The following is a 23,002-nucleotide window of genomic DNA, read 5'->3' as shown; positions in this document are numbered from 1 at the left end:
GGACGGACGTGGATGGACGTGGAAGAACATGGAAGAACGTGGATGACCATGAATGGATGTGGATAAACGTAGTGGATGAATGTGGACGGACATGGACGGACGTGGACGGATGTGCACAGATGAGCGCAGACGTGAAAGAAGGTGGATTGTTGGGGTCAGCTGTGCCTTTAAGAGGCCACAGCTGACCTTGGCCTGTCCCTCCCCTTCCTGCCTTTAACAGGAAGAGAAGCCCCGCTCCTGGGGTGACCACGTGTGTAATGGAGGGGTACCCCAGGGGCCCATCCTTGGGGGGCTGGGCCTCCGCCCCCGAGGGAGGTCCCCTGACATCACTTGATGGACATCCCTCATGGCCAATCCCTTCTCCCCTTCCCTGTGCCCGCCTCTGGGGTATATCTTTGTGGTTTCTTATCTGAATAAATGAGTACCGTCCCAGAGACGTCTCCGAGATCTCACGCGCTCGTGTCTCCCTTGGGCTGGCGAGTATGGAGGTCTCGCACCCACACACGACCCGAGGCTAACCTGGGACCCCACTCCCGTGTCGATACCCTACCGGCCGGGGGGGCGTGAGAGAGTAGGTATGGATCCCCCGCAGAGAAGATAGATAAGCCCAGGACCCCTCCCCATGTGTTGGGGAGGGATGGAGCTAAGCCCGGCAATTTACAGCCCAACAACAGTGGATGAACGTGAACGGATATGGATGAACGTGGATGGATGAACATGGACGGACGTGAACGGACATGGAAGAATGTGGATGAATGTGGATGAACGTGGACAGATGTGCACAGATGTGGACGGACATGGATGGATGTGGAAGAACGTGGATGAGCATGAACAGATGTGGATAACCATGGATGAACGTGGACAGATGTGGACAGATGTGGATGGACTGCACGGACGTGGAAGAACGTGGATGGATGAACGTGGATGGATGTAGACAGACGTGGAAGAGCGGCCTGTGGTGAGAGGCTCGTGCCTGGGTGGGCGAAGCCGGCTCTCCGTGAGTGTGCCAGCTGTCCGGGTTCTTAGCCCTCGGAGTGGAGGGACAGAGTCCGGATGGAGGGGGCCTGAGCCCTGCTGCAGCCGAGACTGCACGGAGCCGTGCTCAGTTTACTACCGCAGCGCGCCCAGAACTTCAGCCTGGACCGTGCTGGACACCAGGTCAGCCGGTGACCCCGGGGTGGGGGTGCGGCGCGCAGCTTGAGCCAACACAGACCCTGGAGTGGAGGTGCACAGAGACCCGGCGCCTGGGGGTGACAGAGCCCAGCCTGAGACAACAGCTGGCCGGCGTCTCCAAGGCCACCCCGGGAGGCCAGACTCCATTTCCTTTCCCCACGATGAGGTGCTTCCATCCCCCCTGACAGCAGCCCTGGAGTCTGTTCTTGTCCCCCTTGGCCCCAGAGTACGTATTCCAGAGTCTGGGACAGAGCCACGTGACGGGCGCTGGCTCCGTGCCTCACCCGTGCTGTCCCGGTGCTGACAAAGCGCTGCCCGGCCCTCCAGGACGATGGCTTCCCCACGCCACAGGCCGTGCCCTCTGCGTGTCCCCGCTGACCTGCAGGCCCCCTGCTGACCTCCATGTCCCCCTGCTGACCTGCAGGCCTCCTGCTGACCTCCATGTGCCCCTGCTGACCCCCATGTCCCCCTGCCGACCCCCATGTGTCCATGCCGACCCCCATGTGTCCATGCCGACTCCCATGTCCCCACGCCGACCCCCATGTCCCCTGCCGACCCCCATGTCCCCACGCCGACCCCCATGTCCCCCTGCCGACCCCCATGTCCCCACGCCGACCCCCATGTCCCCACGCCGACCCCCATGTCCCCACGCCAACCCCCATGTGTCCATGCTGACCCCCATGTCCCCCCGCCAACCCCCAGGTCCCCACGCCAACCCCCATGTCCACCCCGCCGACCCGCAGGGCCCCCTGCTGACCCGCCGACCTCCATGTCCCCGCTGACCTCCATGTCACCTGCTGCCCATCTCAACCCTCACCTGTCCTCACCTGTCCTTCTACACCTGGCACTGCACACTGCGGTCCATGCTGCTGGATGACAGATAGCCAGACCCAGCTTTCCCCTTGTGGGGCACCTGAGGGTCCCGAGGAGGCCACGAGGAGGCCGCTGGGCCTGAGCAGCCCCCGCCCTGCAGCCAGCACCTCCTGCCGGGTGGCCGTGCCCGGCAGCTCCCTCCAGGGACAGTCCTGTCCCACGGCCACGCCGGCCCCGGTGCCTGCCTGCCCCCCTCCTGTCCCCCGGTGCTCTGCCTGCCCCCCTACTGCCCCCTCTCCTGTCCCCCGGTGCTCTGCCTGCCCCCCTACTGCCCCCTCTCCTGCCCCGGTGCTCTGCCTGCCCACCTCCTGCCCTCCGGTGCCTGCTTGCCCCCTCTCCTGCCCCCCGGGCTCTGCCTGCCCCCTCTCCTGCCCCCCCCGGGTGCCTGCTTGCCCCTTCTCCTGCCCCCCGGTGCTCTGCCTGCCCACCTCCTGCCCCCCGGTGCCTGCTTGCCCCCTCTCCTGCCCCCCGGTGCTCTGCCTGCCCCCTCTCCTGCCCCCCCCGGGTGCCTGCTTGCCCCTTCTCCTGCCCCCTGGTGCTCTGCCTGCCCCCCTCCTGCCCCCGGTGCTCTGCCTGCCCCTTCTCCTGCCCCCTGATGCTCTGCCTGCCCACCTCCTGCCCCCGGTGCTCTGCCTGCTCCTTCTCCTGCCCCCCGGTGCTCTGCCTGTCCCCTCTCCTGTCCCCTCTCCTGCCCCCTCTCCTGCCCCCCTTGTCCTAGGCGGCCTCCACAGCCGTGCGTGGCGTGGCCAGGGACGTGGGCGGTCGTCCCGTGAATCTGAGCGCCACACGGGCCGGGGGAGGACAGAGGGAGGACGTCACGCTGCTGGACGGTGGGCTGAGCACGGCTGCCAGGCCCTGCGGCTCCCAGCGAGCCTGGAGGGGTGGGGGGTGGAGGGGGTGCCGGGCGGCTTCGCCCCCTGTGGAAATGGGCGCGGCCCGGAGCAGCGTCTTCACCCAGGGGCGCAGTGCTCGTCTGAACCTGTGACTCGATGACGCGCATTCCTCGTCCCCACAGCTGGCCGGGCGGCGGGCAGGCATGGCGCGTGTGGACAGGCGTGTGTGGACAGGTGCGTGTGGACAGGCGTGTGTGGACAGGTGCGTGTGGACAGGTGCGTGTTCTCCATGCATCCGCGCTGGGGGAGCTCACGCCCCATGGCCACGCCCCGAGCCTCCACCCGAGCGGCCTCAGCTGTGGGTCACAGTCACCACGCCCCGCCTGGCACCTCCATTCTGCGAGCGGGGGCTCTGGGCCCTCCCTCCCTCTCCCTCCCTCCCTCTCCCTCCCTCTCCCTCCCTCCCTCTCCATCCCGCCCTTTCCCCTCCACCTCACGCTGCCTGGGGGGCCACTCTGAACGAAGCCTTCACCCCACCCCTGGCAAAGGAACAGAGCCCCGGGAGCGCGGAGCCCTGTCTGTGGTCCTGAGCCCGGGGGGGGGGGGGGGGCTGGGGCCCTTGTCTGGCCTGGTCTACGGGGGCAGCGACCCCCCCAGGCCTCGGAGCCCCTCTGGGAGCCCTGCCGGGGCCTCCGCCGCCCCTCCTTCGTGCCCCCCTCGCCGCAGCCCCGAACACCAGCCTGGGCTCTCCGTGCAGCCGGCACATCCGCGTTTATTTCTGGGCTCGCACGCCCCCGGGGAGCGGGACAGGAAGGCCGGGGGGGCGGGGGGCTCACGCGTGGGTGGGGCCCGTGGGCCGCCGCCTCCTGGCCGGCCGCGCCGGGCCTGCCGCGCCCGGGCCCCGAACGCCAGGCTCTGCAGGGTCTCGGCCCGGCGCGCGCGGCCCGGAGCCACACACAGGAGCAGCAGCAGCTTCGCGTCGCCTCCTGAGCCAAGAACGAGGGGCGAGGCGCGGGCTGGAGGAGCAGGGGGGCGCAGGGTGGGCCCCGGGGGGGCCGAGGCGGGAGGGGAGCCCCGCTGTCCCCTCCGCGGCGCCGGAACTGCTCGGCGCGGTCACCCGCTCGGCCCGGGGACTCGGGCGTGGACTCCCGGGCCGGCCCTGCACCCACCACGACCTGCCAGGCCTGCTAGACGGGGCTGCGGCCGGAACGCGCACCTCGGGCCGGGCGCGGCCCCCCTGGGTGCCGGGGCCCCCCGGAGGAACGCACCGATGGAGTCCCGCAGCAGGTGCGTGAGCTTGCTGTTCCGGTACGGGACGTGGCCGCCGCCCGCCGACAGGGCCCCCAGCACGTCCGCCAGGGCTGCGAGGCTCCGGTTGATGAACGAGGTCTCCCGCCGCGCCTCGCCCGTCACCCCCGAGGCGCCTGGAGAGGGCGGAGGGGAGGGCAGCCGCCAGGGGCCACGCGCCACCGCAGGGGCGGGCGGGACGCGCCTCGCCGGGCCAGGGGCGGGGGGGGGGGAGGCTCTCAGCCCTGGAGCCCTTACAAGCCGGGCGCAGCTCCCCGAAGACCAGCGCAGAGCTCCTGGGGCACGGGACGGAGTGAAAGGACGGGCACCCCACCCGGGGGCGGCAGGGACCCCACGGAGCCCGCCACGGGGCCCGCTGTGGCGCTCCCGGCCTGCACGGGGGGGGGGGGAAAGGGGGGGCTTCCGCCGGCCACTCCCGCCCATCGCCCCCACTGTGCTCGCCCACGCCCACCGCTCACCCATGCACTGTGCCCGCCACGCCCTCCACTTGCCCTCCACTCGCCCACGCCCACCGCTCACGCACTGTGCTCGCCCACCCACCGCCCGCCCACGCCCTCCGCTCGCCCACGCCCACCCACGCCCTCCGCTCGCCCACGCCCTCCGCTCACCCACGCACTCGCTCCCGGCCAAGTCCACCAGCTGCAGCTTGGTCTGCCGCTGCCTCCGGCTGCCCGGCCCCTCGGCTGGGCTGAGCCACGGCCGCGACTCCCTGCGGGGGCCGCTCTGCCACCTGCCCGCCCCGGCTCGCTCCTGGCCGGGGGCCGGGCTGGACGGCGGGTCTGGAGGGAGGAGACACGCACCGGAGAAAGTCACACGGTGGGGCGGAGCGCGCGCTTCGCGTCCACAACTCCCTCCGCCTGACCGTGTCACCTCCCTCCGTGTGACCGTGTCACCTCCCTCCGCCTGGCCGTGTCACCCCCCTCCGCCTGGCCGTGTCACCTCCCTCCGCCTGACTGTGTCACCCCCCTCCGCCTGACTGTGTCACCTCCCTCCGTGTGACCGTGTCATCTCCCTCCGCCTGGCCGTGTCACCCCCCTCCACCTGGCCGTGTCACCTCCCTCCGCCTGACTGTGTCACCTCCCTCCGCCTGACTGTGTCACCTCCCTCCGCCTGGCCGTGTCACCCCCCTCCGCCTGGCCGTGTCACCTCCCTCCGCCTGACTGTGTCACCCCCCTCCGCCTGACTGTGTCACCTACATAGCGGGTCCTCACCATGTGCAGCACTCAGGCTTCTTGCTTTAAACAAACGCAAACCCACCCTTCCCCAGCGCACAGGGCCGGCCGCGACCCTTCTCCCTGGCGTGTCCCGGGCCCCGTGGGTCCCGCGTGGCCACGGCCCTCGGGAGGGCCGAGTCCTGCGCCCAGCCATGACGGCCCCAGTCAGGACCGCGCTGCCCCCAAGCCCGCCACCTGGTGGCCACGGGTGCCAAGCGTGGCCTCGGGGATGCGCGTCGTGGCTGCCGGTGTGCGTGGCGGCGGCGGCGGCCCCCTCCAGGGCCGGGGCCGGAGCACGGGCCCCGCAGGCCGCCACGCGCTTGCGGAAGCGGCTCCTCCGTCCTCCCTCGCCTCGCACAGTGGACCTCGGGGTGCCCTGACGCCCCAGGGCCTCGCCCGGCCTTCGCAGGCCTTCCCATGCTTCATCTGATCTCCAGCTGCGCCTGCTCATACACTGAACGCCCTGACAGCTTCGTTTCCAAAGGTGCTGTTCGCCTCCCTCTCCCTCCTCCCCTCCCCCCTCCCCGCCTCAGCCTGGGGTCCCGGGGCCTCCGGGCTGTGGGTTCGGAGGCCTCAGGCCCTGTAGCTGGCTGGCTCCCCCCTCCCTCTCTCTCTCTCTCTGCCTCCTGCCCCGTGGACGGACCTGGCCCAAATGGCGACTCACCCGTGCTGCACGGTGGAGCGGCCGTGGTCAGCGTGACCGTGACCACCAGGTGAGATCGGGAGGAGTCTGCGTGCACCAGCGTGGGGTGCGTGACCCGCAGCCGCAGACCTCCGTGGAGGAGGCCCACAAATTCCACGGCACTGGTGACGGCCCTGGCAGGGGGCGCCCGTGTTAGCGGAGGCGGAGGGGCGGGGCGCCCACCGCCCAGCCCGCGCCCCACCGTGCTTCTGCTCGCGCACGGTGCCTTTCGGGTAGGCTGGGCGCCCGAGCTCAGGAACGGGGACGGAGCCGGCGGCAGGCACGGCAAACCTCCCTCGCCACCACTCACGCCCTGTGTGCGCCCTGCGGCACCTCCAATGGGCCCCCTAAAATGACCGACGGCCCCGACAGCCCTCAGTATTCACGACTCCTTGATGCGCTCACACGTGTGTGTGTGTGTGTGTGTGTGTGTGTGAACACTGGGGCTGGCGCTCACAGACTGGGTGCTGTCCTTTAGCCTTTCTGCTCAGGGCTGGGGCTCTACCGCTTGGGCCACGCCTCCACTCGCAGTCGTTTGGTGGCGAACGGGAACCGAGAGCGTCCAGACTCTCCCGGCCGGGCTGCGGGCTCCCGCGTGCGCCGCGCACGGCACGCCCCGTCCGGCCCACGCGGACTCACCTGCACGTCAGCCCGGGCACTTCCGCCTGTCCCTCCGGGGTGGTCACCACCTCTCGCCTGGCGCCGGCCACCGCGGCGCCACCCCTGCCCTTGGCCAGGAGGTCGTAGACGTCATTGTTATAAATCTCCACGACGGACACGTCCACGCGCGGGCTTTGTGACGGGTTCTCCGCAAGGAGCCTGGGGACACGAGAGGCGATGGAGCCGCCGGGCGCGGGCCGGGCCACCCAGGCGCCCGCGGGGCCCGCGGGGTACCTGAAGAGCTCGTCCGCGGCTCGGGGGACGACGCCGGGGTCGGGGGGCGCGTCGGGAGGCGGCCCCAGCATGGTGTGGCTCTTCCCGCTCCCCGTCTGCCCATACGCCATGATGCACACGTTGTACCTGCGGGGAAGACGCTCGGGGGCAGCCAAGCACGAGCCGAGGAGCTCCCGCGCGCACGTGGGACGTCGGTGCGTTTCAGCTTGTGTTCCCCCGCGCAAGCTTCTCATTCTACCACCATCGTCCGCGCGTCCCTTCACTCAGAGCCACGTTGCTGTAAACCACTGCGTTAAACTACACACGCACCTGCGTGCACGCGCGCGCACACACACACACACACACACGCACGCCTCAGGACTTCTCAGCATTCTGACACCCCCCCCCCGGGGACAGCACTGGCCCCTCTGCCTTCGCAGGGCTCGCGTGAGCCTCTGGCCGTCGCGGGCGTCCCTGAGACCTCACAGCCGCCTCCACGCGGATGTCCAGGGGAGCACACTCCTCTACCGCGCCGAGCTGTCTGCCCCCACACACAGCGCGTCCCACAACCTCACATGAGGTGACAGCAACCCATCCCCCCCCCCCCGGGGATCAGGGCTACTACGAAGCCCTACGTCCTTCTCAGTCATGTTGTCTTTCCCGAACAGCAGTGAGAAGAGTGAAGTGATGCGATAGGGTGCGGCATACATGAGTTTCTGACGTGACTCGGCTCCCGGTGTCGGGGTTCTCCTGGCTGGGAGGCTGGCCGCCCGGCCCCCTTACAAGACGCCTGCCGAAGGCCGTTAGAACCACGTGGGCAACACTTACCTGTCTGGCCGGGCACAGCAGCTCTGGCTTAGGCAAAGCGATTTTGAGAAGGTGTTTGGACGTCGGAAGAGCAGCCAAGTCCGTGACAGAGAAAGCAAGAGAGCCAGCGCCCGGGCTCCGAGGCCAGCGGGGCCCCCAGAAGCCCAACGCCCCACTTCCGGGCAGAGGGGCCGCGTGCTCCCTCCAGGGTCTCAGCGGCTCAGGAACAAAGCCCGCGTGTCCACCCTAACCTTCCCACCCCACCCCTGCGGAGCTCTGTGGGGAGCCCGGGGCCTCGGCAGACTCGGGGGCTCCGGGAAGATCTGGGATGAGAGGACGCTCCAAGTTTAAATTAACACGGTCTGGTTGAGGTATAAAAGAAAGGCAAATCTGGCGAGGACGGTCCAACCACAGCGCCCGGCCCCAGCGCCCGGCCCCAGCGCCCGGCCCGTCTCTGGACGTGGCTTCGTGAAAGCTGCCGCTGCTGAGACTCCGCAGCCATTTGCAGGGGGACAACTATAAATATTTAGCACAGGACACAAAAATGGTTGACGCCAGAGGCCAGCGGGTCACCCCTGTGCGCCCAGCCACCGGGAGGCTGAGATCGAGGACCGTGGCGCGGAGCTGGAGCAGCAGAGCCCGTGAGACTCTGACCTCCAACTCACCGTCAAAAAGCCAACGTGGAGCCGTGGCTCCAGCGGTAGAGCGCCAGCCTAGAGCACAGACGCTCAGGGACAGCGCCAGGCACAGCACGGAACCAACACGGAACCGAGCCCGGGGGGAGCAGAAAGGCCTGGCAGCCAGAGGGCAGACAGGGTGGGGGGCGCAGGCCCCGGGTGGGGGGCGCAGGCCCGGGAGTGGGGGACACAGGCCCGGGGTGGGGGGCACAAGCAGGGGGTGGGGGGGCACAGGCCCAGGGGTGGGGGGGCGCAGGCCCGGGGTGGGGGGCGCAGGCCGGGGGTGGGGGCGCAGGCCCGGGGACGCGAGCTTCCTGCGCAGACCTCGCTCGGCAGGTCACAGCCTCCCCCCCCTCCCGGGCCCCTGTCTGCGGTGGCAGCTTTGCTGGGGTGCCCTTGAAGGCGCCTCGAGGGCAGACTTGGGGATGGCCCACCCCTCTGGGGCCACCCTGCTGTCCAGTCTGCACCTGCATTTCCAAGAACAGACGCGGACTCCCAAAGGGGACACTGCCTAGCCCAACGCCGATGGTCTCAACAGACGACTCACAAAGAATTTGGGGTTCTCAAGAGAATCCTGGGTGCAGGGGGAGCAGCTGCAGACCAGGGCTGACATCCACACCCCGCGGGGCGGGGCTGGAGGGCAGAGGGGGCGAGGGGTGTGCCCACTCGGCCAGGCAGGACTCCTTCCTGGAGGGGGGGGCGGGGCGCGTCACCATGGCAACGCCTGAACTTACCCGTCCAAGAGGGAGGTGAGCAGGGGCCGCACGTCTTCAAACACAGCCGCCTGAGACTCTGCAGGGCCATAGACTCTGCGAGGAAAGGCAAAGATGGCACTGATGGAAGAGGAAGGAACCCAGCAGGGTCCGCAGTCGGCCAGGGTTCCCGTGCCCTCCCCCACGGAGGCTGGCCGCTGTGATCCCACCCACGCCCTCCCCCACGGAGGCTGGCCGCTGTGATCCCACCCACGCCCTCCCCCACGGCGGGGACGGGCAGACGCCGCCAGCAAGCGTCCCTCCAGTCTGCAGAAGCAGATACATAAATATAAGACGTAAGAATGCAGGTTTGGCTGGGCACTGGTGCGCGTGCCCATTATCCTGGCAACTTGAGAACTCGGCCAGGAGGATGTGGACTCGAGGCAGCAAAACTGAGGTCCCCCCACCTCCGACCCACAGCTGGACGCAGTGGCATGCTCCTGCCATCCTAGCTATGACAGACAAACGGGCATAGGCCAGTTGCTTCCGAGAAGGAATCCGGAACCTATCTCAAGAACTGATAGCAAAAAAAAAAGAAACGGAGGCTGGAGGGGTGGGTCAACTCTAAGAGCAGCTGGCTACCAAGCTGGAGGGCCCGAGTTCAAGCCTCCGTACCGCCCACGATGCGGGTGACCCTGAAGCTCAGCACACAAGTTATATGCTTGCAACTAGCAGGATTGCTGGATAAACTGCACCCACGTTAACAAACCCTCACGCAAAGGCCACCGTGTTTAACACAGGGCTCAATTCCAGACTCTCTGCTTACCTTTCAAAACTGTACATCCTATCCGTGTCCGGGTGGCCGGGCCGGTGACATTTCACCAGGACGGTTTCCTAACAGAGAGGACGACACAGAGCACACTGCCCCTGCAGGGTTTCACCGGCTAACCGTGGAACCGGTGCCAGCCACGGAGCCACGAGAGCCCTGAGCCACGAGCACCGCGGCCCACCGGCGCTGGGCACCAGAGACCGAGCGCAGGTGGCCCGTACACGCTGCGGCCTGTCACTCCTGGCCCTCCCCATCACGTGCTCGCTGACCTCTGGGGGGTGGGGGGTGGGGGGTCACGCCGCCCGGGGCCAGGCGGGGGCCTGGGCTGTCCGTGCTTGTGGTTGGAGCGACTGACACAGCCCATCACCCGGGTTCCCACAGACCAGGAGGGGCAGAGCGGCGGTGCCTTGCTGCGCGTGCCAGGCCGAGGGGAGGTCGCTGCCCCCACGGTGGCCCCTCTCCGGGCTCCGCGGGTTACGTGGGGCGGGCCCCCGGGCCGCGCAGGGGAGGCGCCTGTGTGAGGAGCTACTCACATCATCCAGGGCGCGGGCCACGTCGCCAGGGCCGGAGCTGCCGGGGAAGCAACACTGCGGTCGGGTGGACTCCTGACACCCGGCTCCAGATCCCGGAGCACGATCCCTTCGCCACTCCACGCAGAGCCCGAGCGGGGGCCTCCGCCGGCCCCTGGGCCAGCGCTGAGCGCGGGCGAGCGCTCCCGTGCGGACGCCAGCCAGGAACCAGGGGACAGAGCCAGCGAGGCTGGGGACGGGGCCCGGGCCCGACTACGGCGCGGATGTGGACGGGGACGTGGACGGGGATGTGGACGGGGACGTGGACGCGGATGTGGACGCCCCGACCTCCGCAGGGGCAGGGGAGCGGGGGAGGGGGGAGAACAAGGGGAACTCTGAACGGGCCATTGGCACGACCCGTGTCCACGACCGCAGGCTCCCGGGTGGGAACCACGGGTGGAATCCGAGTGACGCCTCCTCCCTGCACGGGGTGGGGGTCTGTGAAGGACAGAGCCTGACGCCCTCCCTCCCCACAGGACGAGGGGTGGGCGCGGCGCTGTCCGGGGTGGAGCAGTGTCTCCCGTAGCAGAGTCCCGGCAGGGCTGGCGGGGGGGCGGGGGGAGGGAGGGGGGAGAGGGGGGACCCTCACCAGACACCAGGCTCCGTGGACCCAGGCACAGGAGCGCGCTTCCACACCCTGGTCCCGGACCCAGCACTGCCCTGGCCCCGCCCCGGGCCCAGCCCCGCCCGATCCCGCCCTAGCCCCACCCCGCCCCACCCTCAGCCCCGCCCCTACCCCGCCCTAGCCCCGCCCCAGCCCCGCCCCACCCTCAGCCCCACCCCAGCCCCGCCCCGGCCCCGCCTCAGCCCCGCCCCGGCCCCGCCCCCGCACCTGTCCTGGGAGGCCTCCCCGTCAGGCTCCGCAGCATCGAAGGGCAGCAAGGGGCGGACCCGGCAGTGAACCCTGATGTTCCCCTTCAGCTCCTGCATGGGGCGGGCGGGAAGGAGCTCCTCACGCGCGGCTCGGGGGAGACGCGGCCCCGCCACCCCGGCGGGAACTGCGGAGGGCAGCGCTTCCCCGACGGCTCCCGGGCGCCGCGGCTCCCGCCCCGGGCCCGCCCTGGGGTCGGAGGGCAGTGCCGCTCGGGTGCTGGGCCAGTGCGGCTCTGCGCGTCCAGGGCGGGAGCGCCCCCCCCCCCCCCCCCGTGCACGCGGCGTGAGGCCCTGGGCCACACGTGCGCACACCTGCGGGTGGGGCTCTGCGCGTCCAGGGCGGGAGCGCCCCCCCCCCCCCCGCACGCGGCGTGAGGCCCTGCGCGGCGGCCCCGCGGTCAGCCCACCCCCCCCCCGCCGCGACGCGTCACACAGCGCGGATCTGGAGAGAGCCTGCTTCTGAAGGGCCGCCAGGGGGCGCTGCGCGGGCACTCACCACCAGGCTATTATGCAGGGCCCTCCTCCTCCGCTGCTCCCGCAGGAGGCGCGAGCCCAGGTCTCGCACGCACTGCTCCAGGCGGGCGGCCTCCAGGCGACAAGCTGCAAGAACGGTGCATCCCAGGTCACACCGCGCGGTGCGGACGGGGGTCCCAGGTCGTACCACGCCACGACGATGTGTGTCCAAGGTCACATCCCACCGTGAGGACCAGAGATCACATGGCCCAGTGGATCCAAACGCTTCCCCCGTACAGAGGGATCAGAAGCAAACTCCACAGGGAGCTCCGCAGGACAAGCCGCGGACACGGGGATGCTCCCCCGTGCCGTGCTGTGCTCCTGGTGACCCACAGGGCCACCCGGCGGTCCGGCCCCCCCGCTGGCGCCCCAGCCCTGGAGCCTGCCCCTCGGGTTACCAGTGGGAGAGGAGGGTGAGTGGATGGACCGTGTGCATTGGAATTTCACGTGCATGCATGAGAATGGAATGCTGGACTCTGCTGAAACTGCGCTGGGAACTGGGGAGGGCAGCTGGCCGCCCGTGACCCACGCTCATCCCAGCCACTCAGGAGGCTGTGGCCCGAAGCTGGGCGGGGCAGAAAAGCCCGGGAGACGCTGCCTCAGAAATAATCAGCCAAAAATCTGGGTTGCTCTGTAGATCAAGCGGCAGGCCGCCAACAGAGCACGCAAGCAGAGCAGGACTGAGACCACCAACGGAGCCAGCAAGCAGAGCAGGACTGAGACTGCCAACTGAGCCAGCAAGCAGAGCAGGACTGAGACCGCCAACGGAGCCAGCAAGCAGAGCAGGACTGAGACCACCAACGGAACATGCAAGCAGAGCAGGACTGAGACCGCCAACGAAGCCAGCAAGCAGAGCAGGACTGAGACCGCCAACGAAGCCAGCAAGCAGAGCAGGACTGAGATCACCAACAGAGTACGCAAGCAGAGCAGGACTGAGACCGCCAACGAAGCCAGCAAGCAGAGCAGGACTGAGACCGCCAACGAAGCCAGCAAGCAGAGCAGGACTGAGATCACCAACAGAGTACGCAAGCAGAGCAGGACTGAGAGTGCCAACAGAGCACGCAAGCAGAGCAGGACTGAGACCGCCAACGGAGCCAGCAAGCAGAGCAGGACTGAGACAGAGTTGAAATCCTGGCGTGAGGGAGCAGAGGAGGAGCAGAGGGAAGGGGTGGTTTGGTCGGGGCACAATGTGTGTAAGGAAATGATGGAGCCGCCCCATACAGCTAACTCATGCAAATAAAAACTATGTTTCTGAAGCTAGAAAACAATGCTTTTGTTGAGCAAGGAAAGAGAAAGCCATGGAGTGAGCTGGGGGAGGGGCACCAGACCGCGAGCACCAAGTCCCCGAGCTAACAGGGCACTGATTCCCTCCACTGATTAGGCACAGGCCTCGACTCAGAAGAAAGACCCCGGGCGGGCGGGCGGGCAGGCAGAAGGGCGGGCAGGCAGAAGGGCGGGCAGACAGAAGGGCGGGCAGGCAGAAGGGCAGGCAGGCAGGCAGGCAGAAGGGCGGGCGGGCAGGCAGGCAGGCAGAAGGGCGGGCAGGCAGAAGGGCAGGCAGGCAGAAGGGCTCTCTCGAGCAGACATAACTGTGTCCGGTCCACGCCTCACCTTGCAGGGCCTCGCCGCTGGTGTGGACTCTCCGCACAGCAGACGCCACGTCAGAGAGGCCCGCCTGGAAGAGGCCCTGACAGTCGCCCAGGAGCCGCAGAGAGGAGTCACGGCAAGCCTTGACATCTTGTTTAAGTTTCTACGGGACAAGAGCTCGCGTAGTAAATACCACTGGGCGTGTCACTCCAACAACTAGAGGCTAAGTGCTTATCATCAGGGCCCACAGAATACGAAGGTGGCTCCCAGCGAGCACAGTCGTGCATTCACTCTTACGAGCGAGACCTAGTTGAGGCAGTTCTTCATCACACACCGCCCAGGCTCACATCCTGAAGTCCTGACTCGAGCTGTGGGCCGAGGCTCTGCAGGCGGCCCACGTGGCTTTAGGGGACATCTTGAGGACACCCTCCCTCCTGATGCTGGCACGGCCCTCGTCCCCGCGTGGGATTCTGCGTCAGACACAGCATAAGTGTGACGGGCTTTCCGGACCGGCTTCGGGAAGCTGCGTTGTTCCGAGCTCTGCCAGGGTGAAGCCCCGGGGCACGTGGGTTGTGCGGCTGCCACCTCCGCAGTGCTCCTGTGAGGACAGCGGTCTCGAGGACAGAAGGCCCATGTGCTGTGCTTCAGGACTCGGTTATAAAACACTCCCAAGCCCTGACTCTCAAGCCAAGCTTAAATAGATGCTGGGTGTTTACATGTTTTATATAAAAAAGTGTTTAAATAACTTTAAAAATATTTTTTTTCTGTAAAAAGTTGTTTAAATAAAACTTTCAAAATGAATTTTCTCTAAAAACAGATTCTTCCATGTTTGGGAAAAACTTTAATAAGATATCAAAAGTAAGGAGAAGTGTTATATCGAATATGGGTAAGTTATACAAGAAGGGCTTATTTTGCTCAAGTGTCAGAGTTTGTGAAATGAGTTCGGTGTACCTCTACTATAAATGGACAAAAAAAATAGTTTAAACTTTCTCAATCTGACCAACAAAGAAAGTGGACTAATTTTGTTTGCAGATGGTGTTTTGGAGTGTTGTGATGATTTTATTCTTCCTTTTTACCATGGTCACATTGTTTACAACAAAAGGTAAAACAATCTTCTTAATTAAAGGCATAAAAATATCCCACCAGACTTCACCTTGGGAACCTGCCAGGCATACTAAAGGGAATAACAATTCCACAGCTGTTCTTTCTAGAGACCAGAATTTAAAAGGGACTGATTGTGGTGTCACTTAATTTGGGATATGTAAACTCCTTTTCTACCATTTAATAATAAAGCAAGAACAATTTTGGCTTATAGAGTTAAGCTACTAGCACATAATTGTCTCAAACCATTTGTCTCATGGCCAAGTGTGGTTTTTGCTCCCATTTTTGCTCTAGATTCCCAATGTGTAAGTCAGAGATCTTCTCCCTCTCTCTTCCTTCTTTCACTTCTTTCTCTTTTTCTCTCATCCTTCCTTCCTTTTAGACAGTACTGGGATTTGAACTCAGGGCCTCGCACTTTCCCCACTTGTTTGCTAGGCTGGTGCTCTACCACGTGAGCCAAACTTCCAATACTTCTTTTGGCTGATTAATTGTTGCAGACTCTTCCGCTTGGATTGCCCCTCGACCCCCTCAAAGCTCCTGAGTAGTGAGGATTACAGGTGCCATTTTCTTCCAGGACGTGTTAGGAAGCAGACCCCACCGAGAGATCACAGCGCACGGCAATGCAGTCCCGACTTCATGCCCTCCTAAGGCGCAAGGCCCTGCGCCGAGCCCCGTGCTGACCTCCGTTAGCCTCTCCCCCCTGATCGGCTCTGCCCTTCCTTCCTGGAGGAAGGAGGCCATTCAGGGAGACAGGACACATTTTCACCGGGCAGGAAACGCAGCGACACTGGACTCTGGGCCAGGGGTGAGGGTTCCGGCCCGGGCCAAGTGGGCCTTACCTGTGCCAGGTGCCTCAGCTGGGTAAGCGCCGGCGGATGTGGGCCGAGCCCGGCCTCCTGGCGGCTGATCCTTCTCATCCTTTCTTGGTGCTGTTGTAGAGAAAACAATAAAAGATGATTTAAAGTCTGGAAACCCTGAACGCACGGGCGCCTCGTGGTGCCTGGTACACACAAGGCCCGGTGGGGGGCTCCGGCTCTGGGGTGGGCGTGGGGTCTGAAGGCACTGCCCGGGGTGGGGCTCCGGCTCTGGGGTGGGCGTGGGGTCTGAAGGCGCGGCCCGGTGGGGGGGCTCCGGCTCTGGGGTGGGCGTGGGGTTTGAAGGCGCTGCCCGGTGGGGGGCTCCGGCTCTGGGGTGGGCGTGGGGTTTGAAGGCGCTGCCCGGTGGGGGGCTCCGGCTCTGGGGTGGGCGTGGGGTTTGAAGGCGCTGCCCGGGGGTGGGGCTCCGGCTCTGGGGTGGGCGTGGGGTCTGAAGGCGCTGCCCGGTGGGGGGGCTCTGGCTCTGGGGTGGGCGTGGGGTCTGAAGGCGCTGCCCGGTGGGGGGGCTCCGGCTCTGGGGTGGGCGTGGGGTTTGAAGGCGCTGCCCGGTGGGGGGCTCTGGCTCTGGGGTGGGCGTGGGGTTTGAAGGCGCTGCCCGGGGGTGGGGCTCCGGCTCTGGGGTGGGCGTGGGGTCTGAAGGCGCTGCCCGGTGGGGGGGCTCTGGCTCTGGGGTGGGCGTGGGGTTTGAAGGCGCTGCCCGGTGGGGGGCTCTGGCTCTGGGGTGGGCGTGGGGTTTGAAGGCGCTGCCAGGGGCAGGAGAAGCCCGGGCCCGGAAGAGGTGCTCAGCGTCCACCTGCCGTCCGGGGCTGGGGACGGGGGAGGCGGACCCTGGCCAGCAGGGCAGCGGCACGCGCAGCCGCCTGCTTTCTCGTGGCCAACGCCAGGCCCGCCAAGCTCCCTCGCGGCCGGACCACGCAGATGGACGCTTTGGGGTCTTGTGGAGAGTGGGGGTGAGGGTGGAGGGAGGCGTCTGCGGAGCGCCGCGTGCTGGCCGAGACAGAGTGGGTGGAGGAAGCACCCTGGGAATAGTAGATTGGCTTGACAGACGAGGGGTACAGTGAACCCCGGCTTCTGCCTACGGCGGTTGGAGGAGATGCCCTAAGCCAGGCAGGTGTGGAATGCAGTTGTTGTTTCCACGGCTCCCCACAGGACTCATTCGGGGGTGCTCCCGCCGTCTTCACAGCTTGGGATGCTGGCAAACCCACTGCGGACGGCAGCCATGCAGGCCACTGACCAGCACACGCGTCCACACCACCCAACGCCACGCGCCCTGCCCCGGGTCAGGGCGCACACGCAGGGGAGGAAGCAGACACGCGTGCCCGTGTGAGGCCACGGTGTGGCCAAGGCACCACCGTGCTCAGGACGACTGCTGGGGGGGCTGCCCGGGGAGCCCCCCACGAGCCCAGGGGAGCCCCCCCACGAGCCCAGGGGAGCCCCCCCACGAGCCCAGGGGAGCCCCGCCACAAACACAGGCGCTGCCGGGGGAGCCCCCCCCCACGAGCCCAGGCGCTGCCGGGGGAGCCCCCCACGAGCCCAGGCGCTGCCGGGGGAGCCCCCCACGAGCCCAGGCGCTGCCGGGGGAGCCCCCCACGAGCCCAGGCGCTGCCGGGGGAGCCCCCCACGAGCCCAGGCGCTGCCGGGGGAGCCCCCCACGAGCCCAGGCGCTGCCGGGGGAGCCCCCCACGAGCCCAGGCGCTGCCGGGGGAGCCCCCCACGAGCCCAGGCGCTGCCGGGGGAGCCCCCCCACGAGCCCAGGCGCTGCCGGGGGAGCCCCCCACGAGCCCAGGCGCTGCCGGGGAGCCCCCACGAGCCCAGGCGCTGCCGGGGGAGCGCCTTCCAGGGCAAAGGAGCCGTGCGTGCTATGCGGGCCCGCCCACAAGTGTGAAGCTGCTCCACGGAAAGGGCCGGGGTGGGGCTCCAGCGACAGACACGACGCGGACACGACAGCGAGAGGTCCTGATTCCATCCCTCCATCACCACCGGCACCAACAACAAAATGGACGGGGGGGGGATTACAGTCCACGTAAGTCCACAGCACATCGGGCCACAGGGAGCCCAGTGGGGGCCACACGCGTGCAATTGCGGACTTGTTGACAATCTAGAGAAGCACGAGGGGAGGCGCCGATCAGCTCCTCATCGGACTGAAGGCGGGAGAGAGGCAAACCGAAGCCCCTACGCCACAAGGCTCAGCCCCTGCGCAGGGAAGGATCAGGAGGAGGCCCACCGTGAGGTCTCCCGCATGGATGGGCAGCGAAGGGGGCAATTCAGAGACAGTAAGAAGTGCCCACGGGGAGCTTGAGCCGAAGCAGGAGGGAGATGCCCGGTGGGGACTTGTCCCGGGCAGCGGGGGCTACAGTGACCACCCGCACCACCCGACCAGGAGGAAAAGGCCCTGCCCGACGGAGGCCAGAGAAGACAACACGGAGCTAGCTTACACAAAACACGCACGGCAAACGACCACGGTGGGCTTCTCGACTCCGCGGGGAGGCGGCGGAGTGGCGAGAAGGAAGGAGGAAGAGGCCAGCAAGTGGCTTTGTGTCCTAACGATCAGAAGGGCAGCTGCCTCTGGGGAGTGTTTGCTGGAGGTTGGGGTGCGAGGGGACTCTGAAGCCGCGCTTGCGGGGCCCGCAGATTAAAAGCAAGAGAAAAGCCAGCCTTGCTGCCCCTGCTCTGTGCGCCTCCGGCTCTCAGCCTTTCTCTCCACAGTCACGGCGACCACCGCGGAGTCGCCAGGCCCAAAGCACCGACGAGCCCGCTCGGGGCTGAGGGCGCGCCGGGCTGGGCCCAGGCCTCCGCACACCCCTCCGCTCGCACCCCGGAAGATGGCCGTCTCCCCGCGCCGCCCTGGCCACGCGGTCCACCTTTCCGTGCCTCCGTGTGGCATGCAGGGGCGAGTGCGGGGCCCGTCCCGTGGCACTGGAGCCTGGCCTGTGGTCTCAGGAGCGGGGGTGGCGATGCTACGGAGCGAAGCCCCCCAAAGTGCAGGTGTGAAGGTAATGCCTTCTGGGGGAGGTGGAGTCTGTGGGGGTCCCCCTCGTGAAGGGACCCGCGCCCTACGACCTCAGGGCTGGACGGCCTCCACGTGGGCCATGCTCCCCGCGCTTCCTCCGCCCGCCAGCCCCCCTCCCCCCCCCACCCCAGCCTTAGCCGCTGAAATCACTCTCACCGCACCCCATTCGGCCTGAAGCAGTACCTCCGCCAGCTTCAAATGCAGAACGGCATTTTCCGTTTCCAGTTCAACTATTCTTTCTTCTTTGACCTACACCAAGGATCCAAGCGGGAAAGTGAGCGGCCCGGCCCTCGGCCGAGTGGAAACGGGGGGTGTCCGAGGCCGGGACGCCCCGCAGAGCAGCCGGGAGGCGGGAGCGGAGCCCAGGGCTGCTGCACCCAGGAGGACAGGACGGCCGTGCGGGCCCAGGGCTCCCCCCTCCCCCCCCTCCTGCCCCCTGTGCGCCCCAGGGCAGACTGAGCGCGGGGGTGGGGGGGGTGGGGGATGCAGCCCCCGGACTTGAACCCTGCGGTGGCAAAGGTGGCTGGGAGGCTGCTGAAGAAGCAGCCACAGGAACATTCCAGAATGGGGAGAAAAGTTTTCCCAGGCCACGGAGACGGGGCAGGGCACGGTAGGGGTTCACACGCTGGCTGAGCAGCACGATGCCCTGTTTAACCCCAAGGCCAGGTGGGTGCCGTCCTTAGAAGCAGTCGTCTGGGCACCCAGACACCGGCAGTGCGCCCGACAAAGCCCAAAAGAGACAACATGGCCCCATCCAGGCAGGCTGCTCCGGCCACGAGCCACGGCACCTCACGTGGCCACGGGGGGGGGCGTGGCCTCGGGCCTGACCACCTCCAGGACCGCTCGGGCCGTCGTTCCCCTCCCGGGCTGCCAGGCCAGGGCCGGCTTCGGTGGGGTGGTTGCCTCTGGCCTTGTCTTAGCTTGCCTCTCCTGTCATGAGCCTGGGCTCAACAATCCGTTTAGGGGGGAGCAGTAGGACCCGGTAATCTGGTCCAACTATTACAGGGAGACGGGTGCAGGAAGGGAGTCCCAACTCTCCCCTGTGGCTCAGTGCTGGAGGCCCCCCCACGATGGCGCATGTGCCAATCGGAGGAGGCTCGGGGAACCCCTGCTCTTAGGGAGCGCCACTTCTTTTCCTTCCCCCTCGCCGTTTTTCTTGCTACACTGATATCCTCACACGTATGTGCAGCCAGTGGACTTTGTTCAAGTCGCCCCGCTGCTCCGCTCCTCCACCCTTCCCTTAGAACACGCTCGGTGAGCCTATGTCCATGCACGGGTAGAAAAGCACGGACCAGACTCACCAGCCCTCCCCTCGCGCCCTGCCCCCCCCCCCCCCCAAACAGAACGGGACCTGCATTCCTGTCATTCACTCTTCAGGACGTTATTTCACACATGAGAAACCACAGGCAGCGGCTGACTTTCACCACCATCTCTAGCTCCATCCTCTCTCCTGCAAATGACACTACCGCACGCTTCTTTATCATCTGCGTATGCCATGCTGTCTTGGCCTTCTGATCAGCGCGAGGGGTCACCGAGGCTGATGATGCGTTGTGTCAGTTGTGGATTGTGCTGCTCTGAACAGATATCCTGTTCACATTGATTTCCATCACTGGCTGCGCCACCTTGCAATCCCGTCGGCAATCGTCACATTAGAACCCTCCCTGCCCCGTCACTGGTTTGTGTCCCTCGATGACAGACCGTGTGCATTCTGACAGGGGCGGGGAACTCAGTGTTTTGATTTGCATTTCCTTTGTGTATTAGCCCTCTGTTCCTTTGAAAACTTCAATTTATTTACTCAGCGCATTTATGAATTGGGCTATTTGGTCTTTTCATGTTAAAAAAAATTCAGTCCATACATACATACATATAGACCTTTTATCCCGTGAAATAACTGGCAAAGCTTCTCTTCCATGCAGTGGGTTTTGTGCCGATCTGGCCATTGCTTACTTGGCTGGGCGTAAGCTTTTAAACTGCTGCAGCCCACTTTTCAATTCTTGCCTTATTTCCTGATCAATTGACATTCTATTCAGAAAAGCATTAACCTGGGATACTGTCAAGGGTTCTCCTGCGTTTTCTTCTAGCAGTTTCAGTTTTTCCAAATCTTACCTGAAGATCTTTGATCCATTTGGAATTTTTTATTCCTATCTGGTGAGACATAATGGGTCTTGTTTCAGTCTTCTGCATGCGGATAAGCAGCTTCCCAACACCATTTCTTGAAGAGATCTTCTCTAGAATGTATGAGTTTTTGGTGTCTTTGTCAAAAAACAAAAACCAGATATGTGTAGCTGCATGAGCTTATTTCTAGATTTTGCGCTGCATTCTGTTGGTCAATATGACAGTGTGCTAGAATCATGAGGAGTTTTTGTTTTGCTTGTACAGAGGTTTGAACTTAGGGCTTTGTGCTCACTTGCTGGGTTAGTGCTCTATCACTTGTGCCTCACCTCCAACTGACTTTTTGCTGGTTATTTTGGGAACATCTCTTTCCTGCCTGCGCTGGCCTCAAACTGCAATCAGGACCACAGCCTCTAGAGTGGTTAGGATAACGGGGATAACAGGCGTGAGCTCTCGGTTTTGTGCCATTTTTGATACCGTGGCCCTGTAGTAGAATTTGCAGCCGGGTGTTGATGCGTTGGCTACCCGAGGGTCTTCTGTGCTCTCTCTGGAGTAACCGCGTCTTCATTCAGTGACTGCTCTAAGGACAAGTTGGAGGCCCGGAATCGTTGTGTCCCGTGGCAGATCCACGGAGCTCTTGGCTCTTCGCCCTCTACCTGGAGTCCTCTTCCACAGGGCGTGGCGCATGCAGCCTCCAGGTCCCACTCCACCCCATGTCGTTTTCAACCAAGGGAGCCGGTGGTGCCTTGCTGAAGCTCTCTCCAGTAGCAGCTCCTCAACCTTGAGATGAGTCCTGAAGGTCGGGCTGCCTGGGCGTCTAGATGGCTTCCTGTGTGCCGCAGGGATTCCCCCCCCCCCACTGTCTCTGAAGCAAGCCGCCGGCCTCCACTGACCAGGACACTCGAGCGGTGCCCGCCTGGCCTCCGGGCGACTCACCTTGCAGCCTTTGAACACACCTGCCGCCTCCCGGGCCCCTGCCGGTGCAGCGCGGTGCCCCCAGCGCTCTAGGCGGGAGGACAGGGCCTGGGGGCGGGGAGGGATCCGAGGAGACAGGCCTGCCACCCCTGGGGTTCCGGAAGCCCAGATGTGCTCAGTCCGGTATGAGCCCCGGACCCACCCAATGGCCTCCGTCTCCTAGGCCTGTGGGCAGGGGCGCGGCCCCAGGCCCTTCTCATACCCACCTGCACCTGACGCTGCAGCTGCCTCGCCCGCTTCTCCCAGAAACCCCGCACGGCACCGCCACCACCTCCAGGCCTCATCTCCGTTTCCGGGGGCGACGAGGGGAAGCGGCGGGGGAGGGGGCGTGGCGAGCAGCCACCAGGCCATGGGGGCGTGGCAAGCAGCCATCGGCCAATAGGGGCGTGGATGGCAGCCATGGGCCGATAGGGGCGTGGCGAGCAGGTGCCCGCCGATGGGGGCGTGGCGAGCACCCACCGGGGGCGTGGCGAGCAGGTGCCCGCCGATGGGGGCGTGGCGAGCACCCACCGGGGGCGTGGCGAGCACCAGGTGCCCGCCGATGGGGGCGTGGCGAGCAGGTGCCCGCCGATGGGGGCGTAGTGAGCACCAGGTGCCCGCCGATGGGGGCGTGGTGAGCACCAGGTGCCCGCCGATGGGGGCGTGGCGAGCAGCCATGGCGATCAAGCTTGGACTCTGTCCCTGGCTTCTTCTTGCTCAAGGCAAGCGCTCTACCACTGGAGCCACTGCGCCACTTCCAGCTTATTCTGTGTATGTGGTGCTGAGGAATCGAACCCAGGGCTTCGCGCGCGCTCTGCCACTAAGCCACTCCCGGCCCCTTTTTCATTTTTAGAACACATTATTGACGACAGCATCCTGCTGTGTAATACATTTGAGATGTATTACTTATACCTCCTGTCTATCTGCAACTTCCTGCCCCTGACCCACAACCTCCCCTGCATTCCTTCCCTCCCACCACGGAAGCCCTCCCCAGCCCGCTGCTCACCAGCCACACGGGCAGAGGGCAGGGGGGAGGGAGCTCCACCCGAGGCAGGGTGGGAGGGTGGGCCTGGCCTTCAGGACCAGTCTGCACAGGCCTTGCTGGACACAGAATTTGACTTGGCCGGGTGACAGATTGCTCCCTCCCTGAATTCAGGACCACACACCCCTTTACACCTCACCTACCTGAGTAAACGCCTGCGTGTTCACACGCCTGCAATCTGCTCATCAGTAGGTAGGTTTAGGGATTTCAGAGTGACAGGGCAGTGTACGTGAGACGTGTTCCCAGGGGCCACCTGAGACTGCCACGTACACAGCAGGAGTCAGGAAGGCCGGGGAGGCCACAGGCCACACAGACCACGTCAAAGTCCCCAAGAGTCCTAGACGGCTGTGTCACCAAGTAAAGAAAGAGCTCTTCCCAGACGGAAAACACTGCCTGACACGGGAC

General features: G+C 65.5%; 1 protein-coding gene across 1 annotated transcript; it reads right to left on the bottom strand.

Annotated features, from left to right (window-relative positions):
• Window positions 1-3,512: 3,512 nt before the first annotated feature.
• Kif25 (kinesin family member 25) lies at window positions 3,513-11,460 on the bottom strand. Its single transcript, XM_048354572.1, has 11 exons — window positions 11,363-11,460; window positions 10,740-11,072; window positions 10,495-10,531; window positions 9,959-10,026; window positions 9,175-9,249; window positions 6,978-7,103; window positions 6,723-6,902; window positions 6,066-6,217; window positions 4,796-4,966; window positions 4,148-4,303; window positions 3,513-3,865 (listed from the first exon to the last, which is right to left on the bottom strand). Exons 1-11 carry the CDS (start codon window positions 11,458-11,460, stop codon window positions 3,513-3,515), a joined length of 1,749 nt encoding a protein of 582 aa, XP_048210529.1.
• Window positions 11,461-23,002: the final 11,542 nt, after the last annotated feature.

This window comes from Perognathus longimembris, chromosome 9, assembly GCF_023159225.1.
Source record: "Perognathus longimembris pacificus isolate PPM17 chromosome 9, ASM2315922v1, whole genome shotgun sequence".
Classification (NCBI taxonomy): domain Eukaryota; kingdom Metazoa; phylum Chordata; class Mammalia; order Rodentia; family Heteromyidae; genus Perognathus; species Perognathus longimembris.
Note: the sequence above shows the minus strand (reverse complement) of the source record. Positions and strands in the feature narration are given on the sequence as shown.

What these genes read in the sequence shown, in the direction of transcription:
- Kif25 (XM_048354572.1), bottom strand. Translation starts at nt 11,460, where the DNA reads ATGCAGGAGCTGAAGGGGAACATCAGGGTTCACTGCCGGGTCCGCCCC. An exon ending in GGGGAGGCCTCCCAGGACAG is followed by an intron (nt 11,073 to 11,362) that starts GTGCGGGGGCGG and finishes CCCCCCCGCCAG; the next exon opens with CCCTGCCGGGACTCTGCTAC. An exon ending in GGCCGGGAGCGAGTGCGTGG is followed by an intron (nt 4,304 to 4,795) that starts GTGAGCGGAGGG and finishes CGCCCTCTCCAG; the next exon opens with GCGCCTCGGGGGTGACGGGC.